This window comes from Dromiciops gliroides, chromosome 2 (assembly GCF_019393635.1).
Source record: "Dromiciops gliroides isolate mDroGli1 chromosome 2, mDroGli1.pri, whole genome shotgun sequence".
Taxonomy (NCBI): domain Eukaryota; kingdom Metazoa; phylum Chordata; class Mammalia; order Microbiotheria; family Microbiotheriidae; genus Dromiciops; species Dromiciops gliroides.
In genome coordinates this window covers 677,456,875-677,480,857 of record NC_057862.1, presented here as the reverse complement: position 1 = coordinate 677,480,857, position 23,983 = coordinate 677,456,875, and the positions used below count along the sequence as shown (strand labels likewise).

Below are 23,983 nucleotides of genomic sequence, written 5' to 3'. Positions count from 1 at the left end.
CAGCCCAAAGGTCAGCTGAGCCAGAAAGCCCCATGGGCTGTGCAAGACACTGGGTCAGACAGCTGGGGGAATAAGAGAGGGTTCAGTCAGACAAAGAGGGATGAGAGAGGCTGAGAAGGGGTTCAGACGGACAAGACGAGGCAGAGAAGAGGTCAAGAGGCAGCTGATGAGATTAGAGAGGTTGGAGATAGCAAAGAGCAGAAGAAGACAGACTAGAGACGGGGCTACAAGGCCGCAGAAGTATGTGTATGTGTGTGTCTCCTTCTCTATCTCTCCCTCCTCCCTCCCTCTTCTCTCTGTGTCTATTTGTATGTGTGTGTGTCTCTCCTGCCTCTTTGTCTCTCCCTCCCTCCCTCTCCCTCTCTCATTCTCTCTGTCTCTGTCTCTCCCTCACACCTATCCTCTGTCTCAAGGCCCTTCAATAACTCTGCATTGTCCACTAATGAAGTTCAACTCCTATTGCCTGGAATTCAAGGCCCTCATGGCTGGGCATCATTCCCCTCTCCAGCATAACCTCGTGTGACCCCTTTTCACACAAACTGACCCCATACATCCTGTGTTTTCCTATACCTAGGACTCTGCCCATGATCCTTTGTGATGGACACACCCTCTACACTCTACTGTTGAATTTCTACCCAGTGTTCAAAGACCAATTCATGAGTTATCTATTCCCAGCAGCTTCTGAGTCTATGATGACTGGGGTTAGTCACAGCGCATTTGGCTCATTCTTCCTTATCCAACATTCTTTCGTACCATCTGAGTGCATTTATATGTGTGTATGTGTGTGCGCGCACACATGTGTGATAGCTGAATATTTCAAAGAATTTTGTAAGATTTTGATACATACATAGGAGACACCAGTGGCAGTATCTGAAGAATAAGGTGAGCCAATGAGAATTGGAATTGGAAAGATACACGGTGGGCATGAGCAAGCCTTCATGCACTTCCATTGAGAAAGAAGAAAAACCAGGTAAAAGATGTCATCAGACGGATATATGATCAAAAAAGAAATTGAGCCTGTCATTTGGGGATAGTGAGGGATAGATAACCAATGGGCAACCCCCGTGTTCCACTGATATCCACACAATGTGAAGAGATTGGTTGAATGTCCTTGGGAAGATACATTGGATGACACAGATAGCAGTTACATAAGAAATATGTTGCAGTGACTTGCAATGACTATATGATATTTGTATTCCTGTCCTAGCCAAGAGACTGTGATCTACTTTCTAAATACAGGTTGCCCTCCCTCCTTGAAGAGAAAGAGAAGGGGTTTGAAGAATACCTCCCCTCTCCAGGTTGTCAGAGAAAATACAATTTTCTTAAAACCATAACAAACAAGAAATCCAACCGAAAAATGTGAGGATTCAATGGGACAAAGAAAGAAAACTGGCCTTTGTTAGGGAGTTGGAGAATGGGGAGAGTGTCACACAGAGGAGCAAATTTGAAGCTTAAAGACAAATTTCAGCTTCTTTCTCAGAGGAGGAAACTGGATTATTTGAGGAGGAGGCAAGTGCTTGTCTTTCAAGGATTGATAAAGCAGAGCTTCAGAACTATCAGGTGAGGTATCTTCTAGGAAGTATCAGAAGAAGGACAGAAAAGGTGTAATAATTAGTAACTCTGGCTCAGGAGTCCTGGGATAGCTTTCTGTTCATCTGAGCAAGACAATAGAGAGGTCTGTTGTCTTCCCAGGGCACACATTCAAGACATAACAGGGAATGTCTTGATGTCAAAACAGATGACTACTACCCAGTACCTGGGGTGATTCACTTGGGCACAAATGATACTGCCAGGAGGAATCCAGAAAGCATTGCCAAAGATAACGAAGTCTTGGGCAACAAAATGAAGACCAGGAGGGCATAGGCAGGGTTTTCCTCACTGCATTCCACTGAACACAAAGGATGCAAGAGAGTCTGATCTGGGAAGTGAACAGCTGGCTAAGAAGATATTGTCTGAGAATAGGATTTGGATTTCTGTACCACAGCTTAAAATGTAGGAATAACAAGTTCCTGGCTGGGGATACAGTGCTCCTAATAAAGACTAGCAAAAATGTATTTGCCTTGTGGCTTGCAAATCTAATTAAAAAGGCTTTAAAATGGGAGAGGGAGAAAGCTACATATATGTGCATATGTATATACACAAATGTGAATATACATATTAATATTATATATATATATGTATATGTGTGTGTATATGTATATATCCACCAACCAAAATATCTTAAAGAATTACTACCATGAAGGAAGAATAACTATTGAGACACCCAGAGGTAACAGAAGAAAAAAAATCCAATAAAAAGTGAGGAGAAAAACCCATGGCCTGGGGGACAGCTAGGTGGCACAGTGGATAAAGGACCAGCCCTGGATTCAGGAGTACCTGAGTTCAAAGCCGGCATCAGATATTTGACACTTACTAGCTGTGTGACCCTGGACAAGTCACTTAACCCCCATTGCCCTGCAAAAAAAAAAAAAGAAAGAAAGAAAGAAAGAAAGAAAGAAAGAAAGAAAGAAAGAAAGAAAGAAAGAAAGAAAGAAAAAAGAAAAACCCATGGCCCCAAATATTAATGCACACAATCCTACTGTTTAGGTAATAAACAAAGTGAATCAATTAATAAATATTTGTTAAGTACCTATTAAGTGCCAGTCACTGGAGAGATTAAGAGAAAAAAAATGAAATGGTTCTTGTCCTCAAGATGCTTACAGTCTAACCAGGGAGACAAATTGCACACATATAATAAATATGAAATTTATTAAAACAAAAACAAAATAAAAAAACAACCTAGAAGGTAATTTTTGGAGGTGTGATGGGGCACTAACACCTGAGGGAATCAGGAAAAGCCTCATATAGAAGTGATCAATAGAGCTGAGTTCTGAAGGCAGCTAGGAATTCTAAGAAGAGGTCCTGAAGCAAAGAAGTAAATTTCACCTCACAGGTATCACAGAAACTTAGTGCGATGAAACCCAGGAATAGAATGTGGTTCTGCATGATTTACATCATTTAAAATAAATGGGATAAATAAAAAGGGATGTGGTGGGGTAGCACTTTATATTAAGAAGGTATCCTTATGTGAGAAAATCCAGGAACCACAGAGGAAAATATGGTGGAAAATGTTTGAGTGAAGATCAACCTAGGGACAAATCGAAATGACTTTCTCATCAGAGTATACTATAGACCACCTGGATGGAAAGAAGAAAAAGATGAAGCATTCAAGAAACGGATCATAAGGTTGGCCCAGAGGCAGGAATGAGTGGTGATAAAGGACTTCAGTTATCCAGACGCCTCTTGGTGTTCTCTTATTCTATCAAAAGGAGAATAGCTGATAACTTCTAGATTTGTCTTATTAATTGCATTAGAAGGGGGAGCTTTTATTTTAGATCCAGGTCTCATTAACAAGAAGATATTGGTTGCTGGTGTGGAAATGATGGAAACCAAGAGGCAAAGTGACCAATCCCTCTTTGAATTTGTGATAGAGGAAAGGAAAGGCACATTTTGTTTGACATCCATTCTTGTTTTGGGGAGAACTCGTTTCAAAGGGTCCAAGGAAAGACTGAGTAGGATCTTATGGTCTAAAAATCTAAAGGAGACCTTGACCCAGGAGAGAAGAGAAACTCTTAGGAATCATCTTTTGCAGATGTAAAGGGAAGCAATGATGTCACTATCAAGAAGACATATCAACTCTTTGGGAATCAATCAAATGAGGGATGACCTCTAAATTCCCTTCCATCTCCAAAAGGAAATGACACTGAATGGATACCTGGGGAGTAAAAATAACTTAATAATTAGTAGTTAGTAATTAGCAGAGCTGGTCTTAGAACCAGGTTTTCTGAATTCAAGTTCTTTGATCTTTCCATTAAAATGACCTTCGTGGTGGCCTTTAGCTTTGATCATCTGGTGTTGCAACTATACTGTCCCCTAAAGCAAATCAGGGACTTATGGGTCCAGCTTGCCTAGAAATAGAAAAAAATTGGAATGGATTGCCTCTGAAGAAGGCTTCTTGTCCAGCAAGGGCAATGGCTTGGCTTAGAAGATTCCCTCTCAGGTCCCATTCTGGGATTGTTTGCATCTGCTTAAGTAGTTTTCTTAGTCTACTGGTGCAATGTGGCCTACTGGTGGAGAATCAGGATCAAATTCAAAGTGCTTTGGGTTCTAGTCCCAGCAATGACACATGCTGGCTAGCTCATCAAGGGCCAGTTATAGAACCTTTCAGTGGCCCCAGGCAACTATCTGAAACTACATAATCTGAGAGCAGGTGCTGACCTGCATTGATAGAGGAAGTTTGCCTGGGGAATTCCCTGTACTGATGAAATTACAAGTCCTATAAAAAAAAAAAAAAACCCCAAACTCCAAACCAAAAAAACCCTAAGCCTAGACCCATATTAAGTAGTAAGCTCTCCCTGAAGCTGGAGAGCTAGCCTTCTTTATCAGATGTCCCTGTCAGAGATGTAGCTCTTACTTTACCCTGGTAGAACCCACCATGGTTGGCCCTCAGTTTCCTCCTCTGTAAAATGAGGGATCCGAGAGCTGAAAAGGGATTCAGAGGCCATCTATCCAGCCCAACCTCTTCAGTTTACAGATGAAGAAACAGTGGCCCAAGGTCCACAGGTAATAGGTATGAGAGGCAGGATTTGAATCCATACCTGACCCCAGAATCAGTACTTCCTGTACCTTCCCTGTCAGGTCCTTTCTAAGGTTTGATATTCTCTCCCCTTTCCCACTTGGGATTGGCTCTGGGAGAGTGCGGACCAAGTTTCCCCCACCCTCTGGGTCTCATTAATGCCTGCTTAGGCTGTTAGTCCTCTCTGGCTGGGGTGTTTACCCCCAGAAACTAGCATTGCCCAGAGGCTGTTCCTGATCTCTCTCCCTCTCTGACTAAGGTTCCCATCTAGCAGCCCCAGGTAAGGGGTGGGGAGAGGGAAATTTCACACCTTTCCTGCTGCCGATGGCTGAGCTGGAAAGACAACTGTCCTGATGGTATCTCAACCTGATGGAGTATGGGTGTGGCCACCTCCTGGAGACCTTGAGTTGTTTACTCACTTGTCTTAACCCCTCTGCTCAAACCATTGCTCATCTCCTACAAGCTTCCTGCTTCCTCACTGCAGCTCAGGGGGAGGCAATCCTGAAGGAGGCCCCTGCTCACCTGGGGAGATGGTGGGCATGAAGAAAGAGGATCCAAGGAAAATCACATGTATGAGAGTGCTCACTGGATGACAGCATCATGGACAGTTAGAGCTGGCAGGGGCTTCAGCGGCCATCCTCATCAACCTGGAGCTGGACCAGAAGTCCCGTCGGCAACAGTCCCAACCCAAGATTGGCTAGTCTTTGCTTGAACACCTTCCCTGAAGGCCTGCCCACCTTACTCTTGTATATCCTTGATAGGTAACAGCAACAACAACAAATAGCTAGAATTTATGTAGCAATTTAAGCTTCGCAAAGCACTTTCTGTATGCTATCTCATTGACCCTCACAATTATTCTTTGAGGAAGGTGCTATTCTTATGCCCATTTTGCTGAAGAGGAAACCCAGGCTGAGAAAAGTTAAGCAATCAAACCAGGGTTATATTAGTAACTGTCTGAGGCAGGATTTGAACTCAGAGCATCTTGAGAGTCCAGCACTCTATCCACTGCACTCCTTGGCAGCCTAATGACCAGGGAGTTTTCCTTCCACAGAACCTGCTTATTTCTCTGTTCTATCCATCATTCCTTGTTCTGCCTGGGGGAACCCATCTCCCACATGATAGCCTTTCAGATAATTGAGGACTTCTCAACACATTTCCGCCACCAGCTCCCCTTCCTTACAGTCTTCAGATTAAACATTCCTAAATTCTTTCCTCTATCATCTTCAAGCCCTTCACCATTCTGCTCCCTCTTCTTTGGCCATTCTTCAGCTTATCTAAGGCATCTTTAAGATGGAGTCCTTCACATTCAAGGCCACATTCCCCCAAAGATCAGGCGCTTCTTATTCCTTCCAGGCTGTGTTGCACAAGGCCATGTGCCCATAGATAAGAACAGGAACCCTTGGCCTTCCTGCGTGACTGCATTACATACATGATTCATCTTCCAACCCCAGGACACTCCTGCTTCTTCCCTGCAATCCTTGATCCTTCAGCCTCAGACTCAGAATATTTCTTCTCTCTCCCACTGAGAGAAGATATGCTCACCAATACCATTAGCTGTCCCTCTTCCTCTTTCCTTAAAGGGATGGAGGATGGATGGGCCATGGGATTTCATTGCTATAGGGAGCTGCTGGCCAGAGAACTCCCCTCACCAATGCTGATCAGTTGGTCAGTTATTAAGCACCTATTATATACCAGGTATAGTGTTAAACATTGGTGATACAGAGAAAAGAAAGAAGATGGTCCCTTCCCTCAAGTAGCTTACAGTCAAAGGAGGGAGGCAAAATGCTAAAACTCTGACCTAACAAGATATAGACAAGATAAATTGGGGATAACTAATGGAAGGAAGTTAGTAAGAGTAAGGGGGATCTGGGGGCAGCTAGGTGGTGCAGTGGATAAAGCACTGGCCCTGGATTCAGGAGGACCTGAGTTCAAATACAGCCTCAGACACTTGACACTTACTAGCTGTGTGACTCTGGGCAAGTCACTTAACCCTCGTTGCCCTGCACACACACACACACACACACACACACACACACACACGCATGCACGCACGCACGCACGCACACACACACAAGAGTAAGGGGATTAGGAAAGGCCTACTGGGTTAAGGAAGCCAAGGAAGCCAGGAGGTGGGGATTAAGACAGAGCATTTCATCCATGAGGGAACATCAGTGAAAATGCCCTGAATTGAAAGATGGAGTACAGTGTTTAGGGAATAGCCAGGAGGCTGATGCCAATGGATTACAAAGTACAAGGGATGGAAGGCTGGGGGTGAGTGTGGCAGGGGTGGGGAAGAGTCAAGTGTAAGAAGGCAAGGGAGGTTGGACAGGACTTTGAATGCCCCAAAGAGGATTTCATATTTGATCCTAGAGGTGATAGGGAGCCACTGGAGTTTATCGAATGGGGGATGACATGGTTAGAGCTGAACTTTAGAAAGAATAATCTGATAGCTGAGTGGAGGATAGAGTGGAGTAGGGAGATACTTGAGGCAGAGAGACCCATCAGTTTTTGTTGCTCAGTCATTTTAGTCAAGTCCCTGTTCATGACTCCATTTGGGCTTTTCTTGGCAAAGATACTGAAGTGGTTTGCCATTTCCTTCTCCAGCTCATTTTACAGATAAGGAAACTGAGGCAAATAGTATTGAGTGACTTGTCCAGAGTCACACAGCCACCAAGTGTCTGAGGCTGGGTTAGCACTCAAGTCTTCTTGACTCCAGATCTGGTGCTCTATCTACTGAGCCACCTAGCTGCCCCACCAATCAGCAGGCTATTGCAATTTAGGCTACTGAAATTTAGAATCTTAGAAAGTGGCCTAGACTCTATACACCGTATTACCTCTCCCCTCCCCGTAGGTGTCACATGGCTGCAGCAGTCAGAGTATGGCCCAAACTAGATTAAAATGTAATTAGGAGGGGCAGCTAGGTGGCACAGTGGATAAAGCACCAGCCCTGGATTCAGGAGGACCTGAGTTCAAATTAGGTCTCAGACACGTCACACTTACTAGCTGTGTGACCCTGGACAAGTCACTTAAACCCTCATTGCCCCACAAAAAAACAAAGAAAAATGTAATTAGGAAATGTTCAACAGAAAAAAAATCAGTAGAATATTGAAAACGTTAAGTGTGATTTTCTAAGCCAATATGCCGGTGGACAGGCATCCTCATATTTGATTTAGTGGCCCCCACTTCTGTTCAAGTTTAACTGGCCACAGAGCCAACACACGTCCATTCTGCCACGCTCTCCAGTCACTTCCACCATCAGGTTCTTCCTTCCTCATTCTTTCTAAAAAATGCTTTTCAGTTCTAACCACCATAACCACCACCACTATAATAACAATAGCATGCATTTAGTACTTAAAGGTTTTAGAAAGCACTTTACTCATGTTACCTCATTTGATCTGCAGAGGCAGGTGTTCTTATTAGCCTCATTTTTTAGGTGAGGAAACTGAGGCTGAGAGAAAGCTAAATGACTTGCCCAGGGCCATACAGCTTCTGTGATAGAATCTGAACTTGGTGCTGCTGGCTACCAATTCACTGTACTCCCCTGCTGAGTCCAGCAGACAGTTCTCTCTCTCTTTCCCCTCTCTTCCTGTTTCTCCCAACCTCTGATTCTCCCCCTAGTCCTGATCTACCCTTTAATGAAGAGAAAAAAAGACAAGAGTCTAATAGAACACAGAGCCTATACCCCGGGCCAGCTCCAAAGATAAGATAAAAAGTATTGGCTAACTTCTGCAGCCCACAAGAACAATGAAGGAATTCCTTAATGGAGTGCTTGTTTACATTTTTATTGTCAAGCCTAATCATGTATTTATTTACATCTAGCTCAGCTTTCATTAAAGTCATTAGTGCTCTTGAGCAAGTGCATATGAATTTGAATTTACCTAAGTATGTTTGCATTTCAAATATCTTGTGGTTCAAAGCTGGGTTGAGTTGGAGTCCCTGCCACTTCTTCCAGGAAGTCTTCCCTGGTCACTCCAGGCCACAATGTTCTCTTCTCTTGGTTTCTTTTTTTTTTTTTTTTTTTTTTAGGCAGTGGGGGTTAAGTGACTTGCCCAGGGTCACACAGCTAGTAAGTGTCAAGTGTCTGAGGCCGGATTTGAACTCAGGTACTCCTGAATCCAGGGCCGGTGCTTTAACCTTCTCTTGGTTTCTTACAGCATTTATGATCTGTAGCCTCCATTCGCCCTTTATCATTTGCTCCCCTATTTGTTAGTTAATTTTTTTTCAAGTCTATACATCATATTTTCTTAATTAGACTACATGCTTCTTGCAGGCAAGGACTATGACTTCTCCATTCTCTTCCATATTGCCTAGATAGGGCTGGGGACTTACAATTCAGGATTTCATGTATGACTGCAAGTAATAGAAGGCACAGGATCCTGCTTTAAGCTAATTAGTGATTATCTTTCATAGTTTTGTTGTAAACAGGACCACGGTTCATGCATTTTCTAATTATTCTTTCTTCTTCAGAACCTTGCTTGACTCAGACAATTTCCTTTTAGAACTTTTGAAATCAATAAGTTACCAAAATCTATTACTTACATCCATAGTAAATAATGAGATTTTAATGGGTTTCAACAAGATCTAGGACAACAGAAACAGGTCTGAGGGTAGGACCCAAGCACGGCTGGCCTCCAGAGCCTTTGCTCCCATTTAGAAGAGGAAACCGAGGTCAAGGGAGGCTGAAGTCATTTGCCTCTGCTCACTTGATTGACAGAGCCTGGAGCTGTATCCTGGCCATTCTCATCCTCATGGACAGGCATTGCCAACGACAAACACCCATTCGCACCAGCTTTCATGAGGACAACAGAAACCTCTTCCAGTGGCAAAGAAGCTCAAGATGTAGATTCTATAGAATTTGACATTCAAGACAACATTCAAGGAACATTGTTGTTGCTCTTGTTGTTTAGTCTTTTCAGTCATGTCCAACTCTTTGCCACCTCATTGGGGGTTTTCTTGGCAAAGACACTGGAGTGGTTTGCCATTTCCTTCTCCAGCTCATTTTACAGATGAGGAAACTGAAGCAAACAGAGTTTAAGTGACTTGCCCAGGGTCGCACAGCTATTCTCAGATGAGATTTGAACTCAGAAGATGAATCTTCCTGACTCCAGGCCTGTACTCTAGCTGGTGCCTGAAGGAACATAGTCAAATCTCAATAAAGATGTATTCCTTCATCCTTCCTTCCATCCATCCATCCATCCATCCATCCATCCATCCATCCTCCATTCATTCGTTCATCCATCATCTATCTATCCATCCATCCATCCATCCATCCATCCATCCATTCATCCTCCATTCATTCATTCATCCATCCATCATCTATCTATCCATCCATCCATCCATCCATTCATCCATCCTCCATTCATTCATTCATCCATCCATTCTCCATTCATCCATCCATCCACTCACCCATCCATCCATCCCTTCAGATCTAGTCATACTCACCTCAAAGTAGACAGCTTCCCAAGTAATTCTATCCACTCTCTGGAATCAGTCTAGGAAACCCTGATTTTTTCCCTTAGACTCAGAGGTGTCAGTGTCAAGTCAAACCAGGTCAACAAGCATTAATTAAGTTCCTATGGTGTACCAGGTACTGTACTAAGCGCTGGGTGCTGTGGAAAGATTTCTGATCTTGAAGTCAAAAGTCTGGCTTTTCTGTTTGTCATTACATGTGTGACTTTGGGCAAGTCACTTAATTTCTCTGTACCTCAGTTTCCTCATCTGTAAAATGATGGGATTGGACTAGAACATGTCTAAGGTCCCTTCCAGCTTGAGGTCTATGACCCCTTATTCCTAACCCTTGGATGGAGACAACACAGTACAGGAGAAGGAGCCCGGGTCTAGAATTGGGAGGCCTGGAGCTCATTCTTGCTCTGCCCCTTACTGTGACCTTGGAGACTGGGGAGCACAGCGGACAGGATGCCGACTTTTAAGACAGAGACTCTCCAGGGTGACCATAAAGGCGTGTAGCTGGGGATCTTGGGGAGCTCCCCAATGAGATCTGATGGGAAAGAGGAAAACCCCAAAAGTTTTGAAAACTGGTTTTATGGTTGGGATTGGTGGTTAGCCTCTCACGGAGCCTGCTTCCAAGGTCTGACGCAACAGGGGGCTGGGTGGTGTGGTAGAAGGAGCCCAACTGGGACTCAGAGGACCTAAGTTTGAGTTGGGCCTGCGCCATTTACTATCCATGGGGCCTTGGGCAGGGAAGTCACTGCTTTGTCTCCTCTTGTGTCCCAGCACTTGGAAAATGAGGGGTTGTGGCCTTTGAGGTCTCTACCAAGCCTTTAGCTGTGCAGACTCTATAGTGGCATGTGGGATGGGAAGCCAGGAAAGCTGGATTCTACTCCTAACTCTATCTCTACCTTCTCCTCTCTGGGCCCCAATTTCCCCATCTGTAAAACGAGGGGATCTCTTTCAGCTCTGTGATTCTCGTTTTGTTAAGTAGAGGCTACTTAGTCAGTCTGTCATTCATTCATTCATGAAATAAGCCTTTATTATGTGCTTCCCGAGAGGCAGCTGGGTGGTGCAGTGGATAGAATGCCAGGCCTGGAGTCAGAAAGACTCATCTTCATGAGTTCAAATCTGGCCTCAGACACTTCTTAGCTGTGTGACCCTGGGCAAGTCCCTTCACTTCACCCTGTTTGCCTCAGTTTCCTCATCTGTAAACTGAGCTGGCAAAGGAAATGACAAACCACTCCAGTATCTCTTGCTAAGAAAACCCCAAAGCGGGTCATGAAATGTTGGACACGAACGAAACAACTGAATAACAACATGAGCTTGCTATGGGCCGGTTCCTGTGCTAAACCCTGGGGATAAAAAACAATATAGACAGAAACATGGCTCTTGCCCTCAAGGAGAGTACGTTCTAATGAGGGAGACAACATGTAAATAATTAGGTACAAGTTATAAATAGAGCAGATGGAAGATAACCTGAGAAAGGAGAGAAAGGGACTAACAATTGGGTGGGGTGGGGAGAGCCAGGCAAGACAACAAACATTCATCAAGCACTTGCTATAGCCTAGGCACTGAGGATCCAAATACAGGCAAAGAGAAAGACAGTCCAGGCCCCCAAGGAGGACAGTAACCCAAAGAGAGAGACACAGGGCCAAGTCTGAAAAATCCCAAGTATAGTCAGGAGGGGCTTGAAGGTTGGCTGGCCTGGGCCCTGTCCCAAAATGGAGGCCCCAGGAGGAACCCAGCAATGGGAGAAGTGGACCAGCATGGTGGAGAGATGGTTGCAGGCAAGACAACTCAGCAAGGTGGCAGGGTCCAGAAAGTTAAGAGCCAGGCCCAGAAGGAAGAAGCCTCTTGTACAAGGTGGGATTTGAGATGCATCTTGAAGTAAGCCAGGGAACCCAAAAGTTCAAGATGAGGGGGGACAGCCAGGGTAAAGATACAGAGATGGGAAATGGAGTTTTGAGGACCCCAAGTAAGCCAGAAGAGTTGGGTCCTAAAATGTGCCTAGGGGAGTAAATTGGAAGAAGGTAGAAGAGGTGGGAAGAGTTGAAATCTCATCCTGGAGGTGATGAAGGAATCATGGGAGGCCCTTGAGCAAGGGCTCCTATGCTTAGGAAAATCACTTTGGCGGCTGGTTAGAGGACAGATTGGAGTGGGGGGAGAGACTTGAGGAAGGGAAGCTATTACAATGGTCCAGGAGAGAAGAGGTGGGGGCTTGAGCTGAGGTGATCATTATGTGAGTGGAGAGAAGGGGATTGGCAGGAGAGATGATATGAAGGGAGAAATGGATTGGGTATGTAGGGTTAGAGAGAGGGAGGAGTTAAGTTTGTGAGCCTGAGTGACAGGAAGGACAATGGTGCTCTCCAAATGTGTTCTGTTTTGTTGAGTTTGAGATGCCATTGAGACATCCAACTGGAAATGTCCAGATGGCACTTGGTGATGTGGGATCATGGCTCAGGAGAGATGTCTAGGTCTGGGAATCAGGTTCATATTGATCATTATTGAACCCAAGAGAACTGATGATATCACCAAGTGAAAGAGAAACAAAGAGGCCTCAGGGCAGACCCCCATCATGGATGGGACCTGGACAGAGATCTAGCAAAGGAACAATTAGATAGGTAGGGGGAGAGCCAGGAGAGAGAAGTATCAGGGAAACCTAGAGAGTATCCAGAAGAAAGGACAAAAGTGCAGAGAAGTCACAAAAGATGGAGGCTGAGAAAAGACCATTAGATCTAATTAAGAAATCATCTAGAGGGGCAGCTAGGTGGCGCTGCAGTGGATAAAGCTCTGGCCCTGGATTCAGGAGGACCTGAGTTCGAACCCAGCTTCAGACACTTGACAATTACTAGATGTGTGATGCTGGGCAAGTCACTTAACCCCCATTACCCCACAACTCCCCCCCCCCAAAAAAAACAAACAAAAAACCCAAACAAACCCAAAACAACAACAACAACAACATTACAAACAAGAAATCATTGGTAACTTTGGAGAGTAGCGTTAGCCCAATGATGTAGTAGGAAGCCAGATTTCAGAGAAGAGCTTGGTGTTTGTTGACTAATAGAAGAGGGAGAGGAAAGGCATAGATTGTAGGCATCTTTCTCCAAGGGTTTAGCTGCTAAAAGGAGGAAACGTATAGGGTGATAGCTACCAGAATGCATGGACCAAGAAAGGGTTTATTTGTTTGTTTGTTTGCTTGTTTGTGTGTTTGTTTTTAAGGATGGGCGAGGTATAGGCATATGTGAAGGCACCAGAGAAGGAGCCAGTAGACAGGGAGAGATAAGTGAGGGAGTGGGGATGGTAGTGGGAGCAATCTGTTGGAGAAACCAGGAGGAGACGGAGTCAAGGTTGCAGGTATTGGGTTGACCTCAGCAAAGAGAAGAGCCACTTCTTCATCAGAGACAGGAATGAAGGAGGAGATAGTGGGGGTAGGGGGACAACTGAGGGAGATGAGAAAAGGAAAGAGAAAGGGGTAGTTGTCTGTGAATCATCCTACTTTTTTGGCGGGGGAGGGGACTATGAAGCAAGATTCTCAGATGAAGAAGTCAGGGGAAGAGATCGTGTGGGATTCTTAGGGAGGAATGAGAGGTTTGAAATCCCTGCTGGGGTGATGGCCAGGGAAAGAACAGAGGGGTGGAGAGACTGAAGGTCATTGGGAGGACAGAGAGCAGGGTTAGGGGGACAGAAGGAATGATCAGATATTACGCTCAGATAAAAGGATTTCGGAGTTCACCAGGAGGAAGCAGAATGCTTGTGGGCGATGGAAAGGACAGGGGTCTGCCCCTCACTCTGAGTGGCTGAGGTGGAGTGGAGGAGTAGGTCATGGGAAATGAGGCTACTGATGAACTGATGATTTGGCAATCACACCTCCTCACAGCCTCGAGGGACTCTTCCATCCCACAGTCTCCCAAGTCTGTCCCCAGGACAGGGGCCAAGCAGAACATGGCAGTTGGAGGAGATCTTGGAAGTGCAGCTTCCCTTAAGGCTCAGCTCCGGGGCTGCCTCCTCCAGGAGGTCCACCCTGATGCCCCCAGTTAGCAGTGCTCCCCCCTCCCCTTCCTGGTGTGAAATTGCTTGATGCTGGTTTTGATTCCATTTTATTTTTACTTGTGTCTCTCTGTGTTATTTCCCTCCAGAAGAATGGAAGGTTCTTGGGGGCAGAGTGGGTTTATTTTATTTTGTAGGAGGAACAGCTTGGCACCTTGGATCTGGAGTCAAAGACCAGGGCACAAATCTTACCTTGGACACTTAGTGTGTGTGTAACCTCAGGCAATCTTTTTTTCTTTCTTTCTTTCTCATTTCTTTCTTTCTCTTTCTTTCTTTCCTTCCTTCCTTCCTTCCTTCCTTCCTTCCTTCCTTCCTTCCTTCCTTCCTTCCTTCCTTCCTTCCTTCCTTCTTTCTTTCTTTCTTTCTTTCCTTCTTTCTTTCTTTCTTTCTTTCTTTCTTTCTTTCTTTCTTTCTTTCTTTCTTTCTTTCTTTCTTTCTTTCTTTCTTTCTTTCTTTCTTTCTTTCTTTCCTTCCTTCCTTCCTTCCTTCCTTCCTTCCTTCCTTCCTTCCTTCCTTCCTTCCTTCCTTCCTTCCTTCCTTCTTCTTTCTTTCTTTCTTTCTTTCTTTCTTTCTTTCTTTCTTTCTTTCTTTCTTTCTTTCTTTCTTTCTGTCCTTCCTTCCTTCCTTCTTTCCTTCTTTCCTTCTTTCTTTCTTTCTTTCTTTCTTTCTTTCTTTCTTTCTTTCTTTCTTTCTTTCTTTCTTTCTTTCTTTCTTTCCTTCTTTCCTTCTTTCCTTCTTTCCTTCTTTCTTTCTTTCTTTCTTTCTTTCTTTCTTTCTTTCTTTCTTTCTTTCTTTCTTTCTTTCTTTCTTTCCTTCTTTCCTTCTTTCCTTCTTTCCTTCTTTCCTTCTTTCTTTCTTTCTTTCTTTCTTTCTTTCTTTCTTTCTTTCTTTCGTTCTTTCTTTCTTTCTTTCTTTCTTTCTTTCTTTCTTTCTTTCTTTCTTTCTTTCTTTCTTTTTTGTGGGGCAGTGAGGATTAAGTGATTTGCCCAGGGTCACACAGCTAGTAAGTGTCAAGTGTCTGAGGTCAAATTTGAACTCAGGTCCTCCTGAATCCAGGGCTGGTGCTTTATCCACTGCTCCACCTAACTGCCCCCCAGGCAGGGCCTCAGTTTATCTATCTGTCAAATGAAGGGATTGGGCTAGAAGACCTCTGAGGTCTCTTCTTAGGTTAAATCTCTACTCTCCCATGTATTTAATAAGAACTTGTTACATTTCATTTACACTGTATAGCTCTTATGTTACATGTTTGTTTACCTGTGGGCAAGGAGGATGTTTTTTGCCTTTCTTTGTATACCCTGACACATAGTAACTCCTCCATAAATGTTTGCTGATCATCTAGATGGCTGAATTGAATTGCCTTGGTTCTTTCTCTTTCAGAAGAAAAGGTTTGAAGCACTGGGTCCCATCTGGTCCCATGGGCCCCTTGTGAGGCGTTGGGTTGTAACCCCTCAATCAATAAGCATCTATTAAGTGCCTAGGACACATCTGTCAAGCCCTGTGCTGTTCTGGAAGGAAGCCAGACCACATATGTGCCTACCTCAGAGTCCCCAATTCAAGGTTCAGGGCTTCTCTAGGTTGGGGTGGAGATGAGTGGGCTGAGTCACCCTATAAAATGTTGGGGAAACACTTCCCTTCTCCACCTCCTCGAGAGTAGCAGCCAGGCTCTGTAGGATCAAAGTCCGTCCACACCACCCCAATGTTGGCGCATTGGCATTTGGAATCACCAGGGCGGGCTGGGGAGGAAGATTGTTTTTAGATGTACCAATTATAAATATGCACACACAACACTGCAAAACTGGGCAGCAGCTTTAACGAGCCCGCTTTCAAAGCTGGAGCTCTTTAAACAGGATCCCTTCTATCCACGTAGGAAAGAAAGTATTAATAAGTCGCCCCTGGGCACCTAGTAATGAGCGTGAGTCCTTGGATCCAGGGTGTGTATACATGTGTGTGTGTATGTGGAGGGGGTGGGCACCAGTAACTTGAAAGGGAACATTTCCCGGGGTTGATAGGTCCTGATAATTGTTATAATAACAGCTCAGCAGGACCGGGCGCCTTTCATCCTGTGAGGTCATAAATGGCTTTTTCCACTGGAGAACGGGGCCTCCTCCCACCAGAGACGCCCTCGCCCGTTGGTCCCAGCTGTATGCTTACCCAACTGTTATTTCTGAGTAGCTATGATCCCTGTATTGCAAAAGAGAGATGGGGATCAGAACATAGGCTAGTGGAAAGAGGGCTTAGGAGTCAGGGAACCTTGGGTCAGATCTCTGCTTTGTCACTTAGGACCTTATCATAAAATGATGGGAGGGGAACAGATGACTTTTAAGCACCTTTGCTTTGTATTCCCAGGGCTAAGCACACAGTAAGCATTTAATAAATGCTCATTGACTGATTGACTTTCCAATTCCAACCGGATCCTGTGACCCTGAGCAAGTCATTCATCTTCAATGACTCCTAGTTTCCTCATCTGTAAAATGAAGGGATGGGACAAGATCCTCTCCAAGGTCCCTCCCAGCTGTGAATGTGTTCCCTTTTCATATTCCCATCATCTGCTCTCTCTCTATCTTATATGAGCCCAGTCATTTATGTGTTTTCTTATTGGTTGCAATATGAGCTTCCTGAGGGCAGAGATTGGTTTTTGCCTTTTTTTGTAGCCTCAGTGCTTGGCACAGTACTTGGGACAGAGCAGTCACTTAATCAATGCTTATTAAACAACTGACTTTCCAGCTTTAAATCTAGAAACCTTTCTCCTGGGGACCAGAGCAGAAATTCCTCTTCATCTATCCCACAGTCCCCTTCTATTTCGTGCCAGAGCTGAAAGACATCTGGATTTCAGGAAGGCCTTTGACCAAGACTCCCAAGCTACTCTTGAAGGCAAGATGGAGAGATGTGAGCTGGATGATAAAATACAGTTAGGAGGATGAAATGACTTGACTCCCAGAGTGGTCCCATCTGTAAAATGAGAGGGTTGGACTAGAATGGATTTCTTTATCTGGGGTCCAAGGACTGAATAGATTTCTGGAGGTCCATGAACTTGGATGGGGAAAAAATTACATCTTGATTTCAGTACAATTGGTCTCCTTTGTACTCCTGTGTATTTTACTTTATGCATTTAAAAACACGATTCGGAGAAGAGTTCCCTAAGCATCTGCAAATAGGTCTATGACATAGACAAATATAAGAAGGCCTGAAATAGATTGATAGATGTTCTCCAAAGTCCCTTCCAGGTCTAAATCCAGTCCATTGAACTTAAAAGGAGGTCTCTAGAGATGTGCCCCAGGGATCTACCCTTGACTTCGTGTAGTTCAGCACTTTTATGGAGGCCTTGGCTGAAGCTGTAAGTAGCATGCTTAACAAATTTGCTGGTGACACAGAGCTGGGAGCAATATTTAGCTTGGTGGATGACAGAACAGAAATTTAAAATAAAACAAAACATCTCAACAGAGTAGAAAGATTGGGCAATTGAATTCATTTCAATTCAATGAGCACTTATTAATGTGTGGAGCACAGGAAGAAATGAATAAACATTTATAGACACTAAGCGCTTCACAAATATGATCTCATTTGATCCTCATAACAACACTGGGAGGTAGACATTGTGCTTATAGTTAATTGTCAAAACTGAGACAGTGGGTTAAGTGATTTGCTCAGTTTCACATCACAGCTCTCAGGTGCTATTATTGTCTCCATTTTACAAGCGAGGGTACTGAGGCAAAGAGGTTAAGTGGCTTACCCAGGATCACATAGCTACATAGATGTGTATGAGGCTGGATTTGAACTCAGTCTTCTTGACTCTAGATCCAGTGCCTTATGTGCTATGCTGCTACCTGGGAGCCAACATAAATTTGAGCTGCAAGTCAAAAGGAAGGGTCCAGTGGTCCTTAGGGTGCAGCAGCAAAGCAAACAATAATGCATCTTCTTCATGTCATGTCCATGTTGGTTTCTGGTTCAACAGTGTCAAGGAAAAGGATATTAAGTGGCAAAAACTTTCTCTTTGTCTTCAATAGCAATGGTTTCTAAGGAAGTGGGGGCTGATGCACCTCCACAATATTTAGTTCCTGGGACACTGGCAGTGTGGGCCAGTCTTGTGAGTGCTGTGGAATATGGATGGCATGATGGTCTCTTTTCCACAAGGGTGGCTTTCCTGGGTGATGGCTTTTTGGGACCAAGCATAGCCAGTGGTTTGGGGAAGAGTGCTGTTTATCATGTTTAGGGGTTCAGAGCCTTGAGTTATCTACACCTGAGTTTTCAGGGAAGTTGGTCAATGTGGTTTGACTTGCTTGCCCCATCTGCCGCCTAAATCTCCTGTGATGAAATAATGGGATTTCGCAGATACTCAAAGACCCACCTGGAGATTAATCTAGCTTGATTGAATCAAGTGAGAGTGATTGACTGCTGATTAGCCTACTTCAAGTTAACTGGATTGTAATCACACCTGGCTATTCCTTAAGAAGGTATTGTTCTCAGAAGCTAGACTGTGAACTCAACTTGAGAACACCTTCAAAGACAATGGATTTGGATGACTCCAACCAATCAGCTTGAAGCAGTGTGTAAGGACCGCCTCTGTTCCAGACCTATAAAAAGCTTCCACAATCAGCTTGCTGGAGAGTTCCTGATTAAAGCAGGCTCATGGAGGAAGACTTGAGGAAGAACCCAACCAGGCTGGAACTCTAGGCTAGATAGGCCTTTTCTTAACTTTCTGAATTCCATGTTAATACCTGTGTGCTTTAATAAATGTTTAATGCCCAAAGATTGGTGCTAAAGCTTCTAATTTAAGGCGATCACACAGTATAGATTTTAAACATCACGCTCCCTTGGGTATCTTTCAATTTCAGGTAGGATGGTTTGTCTGCTCTGTTGGTCAACAGTTGGTGGGATGGCCCCTTCTTCAAAAGGGTTGTTCCTCTGGTGAGGGGCAGCTAGGCAGCATAGTAGATAGAGGGCCTGGAGTCAGGAATACTCACCTTCCTGAGTTCAAATATGGCCTCACATACTTACTAGCTGTGTGACCCTGGACAAGTCACTTAACCCTGTTTGCTTTGATTTCTTCATCCGTCAAATGAACTAGAGAAGTAAATGGCAAACTACTCCAGTATCTTTGCCAAGAAAACCCCAAATGGAGTCATGAAGAGTTGGACACAACTGAAAATGACTCCCCTTGGATGCTGCCTTCAGGCTCTGGGATTTAGAAATAGCAGGGATCTCAGAAGTCATCTGGTCTAGCCAGCTCACTTTACAAATGGGGAAACAGAGGCCAGTAACTGGGTCAATGTCATTCAGGTACTTTATTATGGCAGAGTCAAGGTTTGAGCCCAGATCTTTGGGAAGCCTCAGTCTCCTCACAGGCCTTTCCACCTCCACTCATTCTTTTTTTTTTTTTTTTTTTGGTGAGGCAATTGGGGTTAAGTGACTTGCCCAGGGTCACACAGCTAGTAAGTGTCAAGTGTCTGAGGCTGGATTTGAACTCAGGTCCTCCTGACTCCAGGGTCATCCACTCATTCTTTGTGCCCCTGCTGAATCAGAAGGCCGCTCCTGCACATATGACCCCCCAGTTCACTGATTTTCCAGAAGGATGAAGTTGAAGCTCTCAAGCCTGGCATGTAAGGCCCTTCTGGGCCTGATGCCATCTGACTTTGTCAGTTCTGTCTCCTCCTCCTGAACCTCAGCCCCAGTCACATGGGGTTGCTCCCTAGGCCTTGGGACCTGCTCCTCATGCCTTGGCCCTTGCTGATGCCTATAGTCCCCTCTTCTCCTCTCCTCTCCCCTCCCCTCCCTTCCCTTCATCTCCTCTCCTCTCCACCTGTTGAATTCCTACCTGTCCTTTAAGTCCCAACTCAGTAGAATGGCAAAGTGGAAAGAACACTGACCCTGGAGTCAGAGGACCTAGGTTTAAATCCTGCCTGTAGGACCTTGAACAAGTCACTTCCTGGAAGCTTCTTTCTCTTCTGAGAACCCCTCCAACTCCAGCTCTAGCTCTAGCATCCCAAGTGCCACTTCCTCCAAGTAGCCTCCCTCGCTTTCCCAGTCAATAATTATGTGTCCCACCTTGGAACTCACAGAGTACTTTCCCCAAGTCTTTCATGCACTTAAGTATTATCCATTCATTCAGTCACCAAGAATTTATTAAGTTCTTTTTATGTGCTGCTGATCTAGGTGGTGGGAAAATAAAGACAAGAAAAAGGAAACAATCTGCTCTCACAGAGCTTATATTTCTATTGGAAAAGACAACACATATACAAGTCTATACAAAACAAAAAGTGAATTCAAGATCAATACAGAGTCATTGTGGGTCAAGGAACTAGCTTGATGTATTCTGGAGAAGGCTTCCTTAACTTTTGTTTTTTCTTCTTTGGTGGGGCAATGAGGGTTAAGTGACTTGCCCAGGGTCACACAGCTAGTAAGTGTCGAGTGGCTGAGGCTGGATTTGAACTCAGATCCTCTTGAATCCAGGACTTGTGCTTTATCCATTGCTCTACTTAGCTGCCCCCTGGCTCCCTTACCTCTTGAGTTCAGCTTTGTGATGACACTAATCGATTAGAAATTTCCCCTGAAGTAGAGCCCAAATCTGCCTCTTCAGGTGCTACTGTGCCTGAGTCGAGTCTTGAAGGAAGAAAAGGAGTTGATGGGGTAGAGGTGAGGAAGGTCACTCTAGGCACCCAGGAAAGACATAACAAAGGCATAGAGATGGGAGATGGAAAATTATGTACAAGGAACAGAGAGACCAGTCTGAGTAGCATATAGGGTGCAGAAAGGGGAATATTGAATAATAAGGCAGAAAAGGTAGCTGACATTGTGTGTTATAAATACCTATGTTTAGGGGCAGCTAGGTGGCACAGTGGATAGAGCACTGGCCCTGGAGTCAGGAGTACCTGAGTTCAAATCCGGCCTCAGACACTTAACACTTACTAGCTGTGTGACTTTGTACAAGTCACTTAACCCCAATTGCCTCACCAAAAACAAAAACAAAACAAAAATAAATAAATACCTATGTTTGTTCCTTGTTCTCCTACAGAGGGTGAGCTCAGTGAGGGCAGGAATATTGTCTTATCTAGTCCTCATATCTCTCCCAGGGCCTAGAATAAAGCTCTGCACGTAGTGTAGACATTTCAACTGAGTTCAACACACATTTATTATTGTGTCAGGGTCTTTTTGATCCCATTTGTTTTGTTTTGTTTTTTGGCAAAGATACTGGAGTGGTTTGCCATGTCCTACTCCAGTTCATTTTACAGATGAGGAAATGGAGGCAAACAGGGTGAAGTGACCTGCCCAGGGTCACACAGCTAGTAAGTGGATTTGAACTCTGGAAAATGAGTTTTTCTGACTCAAGATCCAGAGCTCTATCCTCTGTTATCTAGCTGCACTCATTTAGTAAGTAACTACTCTGTGCTAGCCTTGAGGGATACAAAAATAAGGAATGAAGTACAATCCCTGCCCTGGGGGAGAGGGCCAGGGGACGTATGGACTGGACTTCTGATTTCACCAATAGAGAGAACTTCCAGATGAGGAAACTCCCTCCATCAATGTAAGTCAGTACCTCCCTAATTTAGAAAATTTCCTCAAGCCCAGAGATGTTAAATGATTTACCCAAGGTCATATAGCCAGTATGGGTCAGGGATAGGACTTGAACTCATATCTTCTTGGCAATTATTTATATGTTAGGCCATGCTAAGATAAGACACACAGACATGATCTATATTAGGATACACACAGAAATCTAGATCACCCATTAGTACATCTTAGGGTAGTGGACAGAGCATGAATCTTGGGCTCAGAAGAGAACTGAGTAGAAAACTTTGTTCTGATTCTTACTAGCTGTGCGTCTCTAAGACAGGAATGAGATTACTTCCCTTATTGGAAAGAAAGTACTATGAAACCCTCAAAATGTGAGTTACTATTATTGGATTAAAATGTGGTAAAGGTATAAGAAAGATTTACTAGGGAGGGGTGAGAGATTCAGGGAAGGAGGTATAACTTTTAGCCTGGGGAAATCGGGGACAACTTGCTGTTTATATTATTAGTAATATATAATCCTGGAAAGGAAGATTGGAGTCAGACATGGGAAAAATATGAATTTCAGGTGGAAAAGGGTGGTTGTTGGTGGTTGTTGTTTTTTTTTTTTTCTAATTTCAGTTCATAAGATTTCTGAGCAATGGAGGGACATGTTTAGATTTGTGTTTTAGGAGAGTTATTCCAGTGTCCGTGTGGAGGATGGATTGGAAAGGAGAGAGGATGGAGCCTGGGAGAACAGTTAGGAGGCTGTTAGTCCAGGTTTATTCTGCTTGTGCCTTGACATGATATCCTGTCTCCTGTCACTGATTTTCTTTACACATGTTAAGGGCTAAAATTCTAGCTAGTCTGTCTAAAATATCTAATGAGTGGTCGCCAATAAATTATAAGCTTTAGCAAGAGTTAGACTTTTAAGCATTTATTAAGGAGAATAAGAGTTTGGTAAAGAGAGAGAAAGGCCTAGATTCCTATCTATTAAAGGGAGAGCACATTTCTAGCTCCGCTCTCCACCAGAGTCCTCAGGAAAGAGCCCCAGACCGAGTGCCAGTCTCTTCCTTCCTCCTCCCACTCGTCCGCGTCACTTCCTGATGCCTGGTCTTGCCCTCAAAGACCTTCGCTTCATGGGCAGAACTCTTCTACAGTAAGTATCCAGCAGGTGGCATTATTCCAATCGTTACACACAGGCTTTCTTTCAGGCTTGGAATGCCCTCCCTGCTCACCTGCACTTCCTGAAATCTCCCTGGCTTCCTTCAAAGCAGGGACCAGCCATGTACAGGACACCTTTCCTGATCTCTGGTGTCAGTGATGTATTGCCCCCCACCTTAGTGACTTTGGATTTGCTCAGGTTCTATCAGGAACGAAGGACAAACAACAATTTTGTAGGTAGAATCTACGGGGAGAACATGAGATCCTTGAGGGCAGAAGTTATTTTGTTTTAGTTTTTATAGTCTTAGGGCATGATACAGGATGGGGCACATGTAGTAAACATGCATTGAGTTGGATTGAAATTCCTATCTCTGGGTTCTAGTCACTACCACTTACTAGTAATGTGACCCTGGGCAAATCCTTACAGCACAAATTTCACAGGGTTGTTGAAAGGAAATTGCTCTGTAAGTCACAAGGTATAATGCTCTAAAATGTGAGCAGATGTCATCCTCCTGCTCTTCCTTCCCATCATCACCACCATCTCTATCAGCCTCATGACTGCTGCCCCCATCTCCATCCTCAATAGGAACGGTGTCACTACCGCTCCCATAATCTTCTTCACTACTGTCATCATTAGCTTCATCACCATCTTTACCATTAACACCTCCACCATCACCATCATTGTCGTAGCTGCCACCATCTTCCACATTACCATCTTTTCTATTATTGCAATCATTATCTCTAGCCCAATCATCATTATTTTTACTATTGTAAAAATATTTTAACTGACTTACTGGGCCTAATCTGTTGACTTTTGACTGGCTGGCTATCTGACTGCTATTAATTGTCTAAAGCCAGTCTGTTAGGGCCCTTCCTTCCCCCATTGCCTCTCAGACTGATAAGGGAAAAAAAAGAATTAAAATGCCTCTCTTAATTAAAGCAAATATGGGGTTTATTTAGGTGAATAAACTTAGAGTTAAATGTAGAAACAGGGATAACAAAAGTAAAATACAACCTGTCAGCTTTTCTGCCAATGAACTCTCCACTTTATCTTTTAACTATCTCTTCTGCCACCTGCTGCTTGTGCTTCCTGTTTGCTGTGCCTGGAACTTTCTTAGCGTCCTCCATACCAACCGACCTTCTAGCATTCCCCCTTTCTGTCTAACTTCCCTCTCTGCATTGTACTGACCCCTGAAAAACCCCTTACTCTGTCCTGTTTCA

General features: G+C 44.2%; 1 protein-coding gene across 1 annotated transcript in view; it reads right to left on the bottom strand.

Moving 5' to 3' along the window:
• LOC122739623 (myosin light polypeptide 6-like) overlaps positions 1 to 23,444 on the bottom strand; it is an 85,264-nt gene extending 61,820 nt beyond the window's left edge. The window contains exon 1 of the mRNA XM_043981288.1: positions 23,364 to 23,444. Coding sequence (XP_043837223.1) covers positions 23,364 to 23,444 — 81 coding nt within the window. The remainder of the gene's footprint in view (positions 1 to 23,363) is intronic.
• Positions 23,445 to 23,983: the final 539 nt, after the last annotated feature.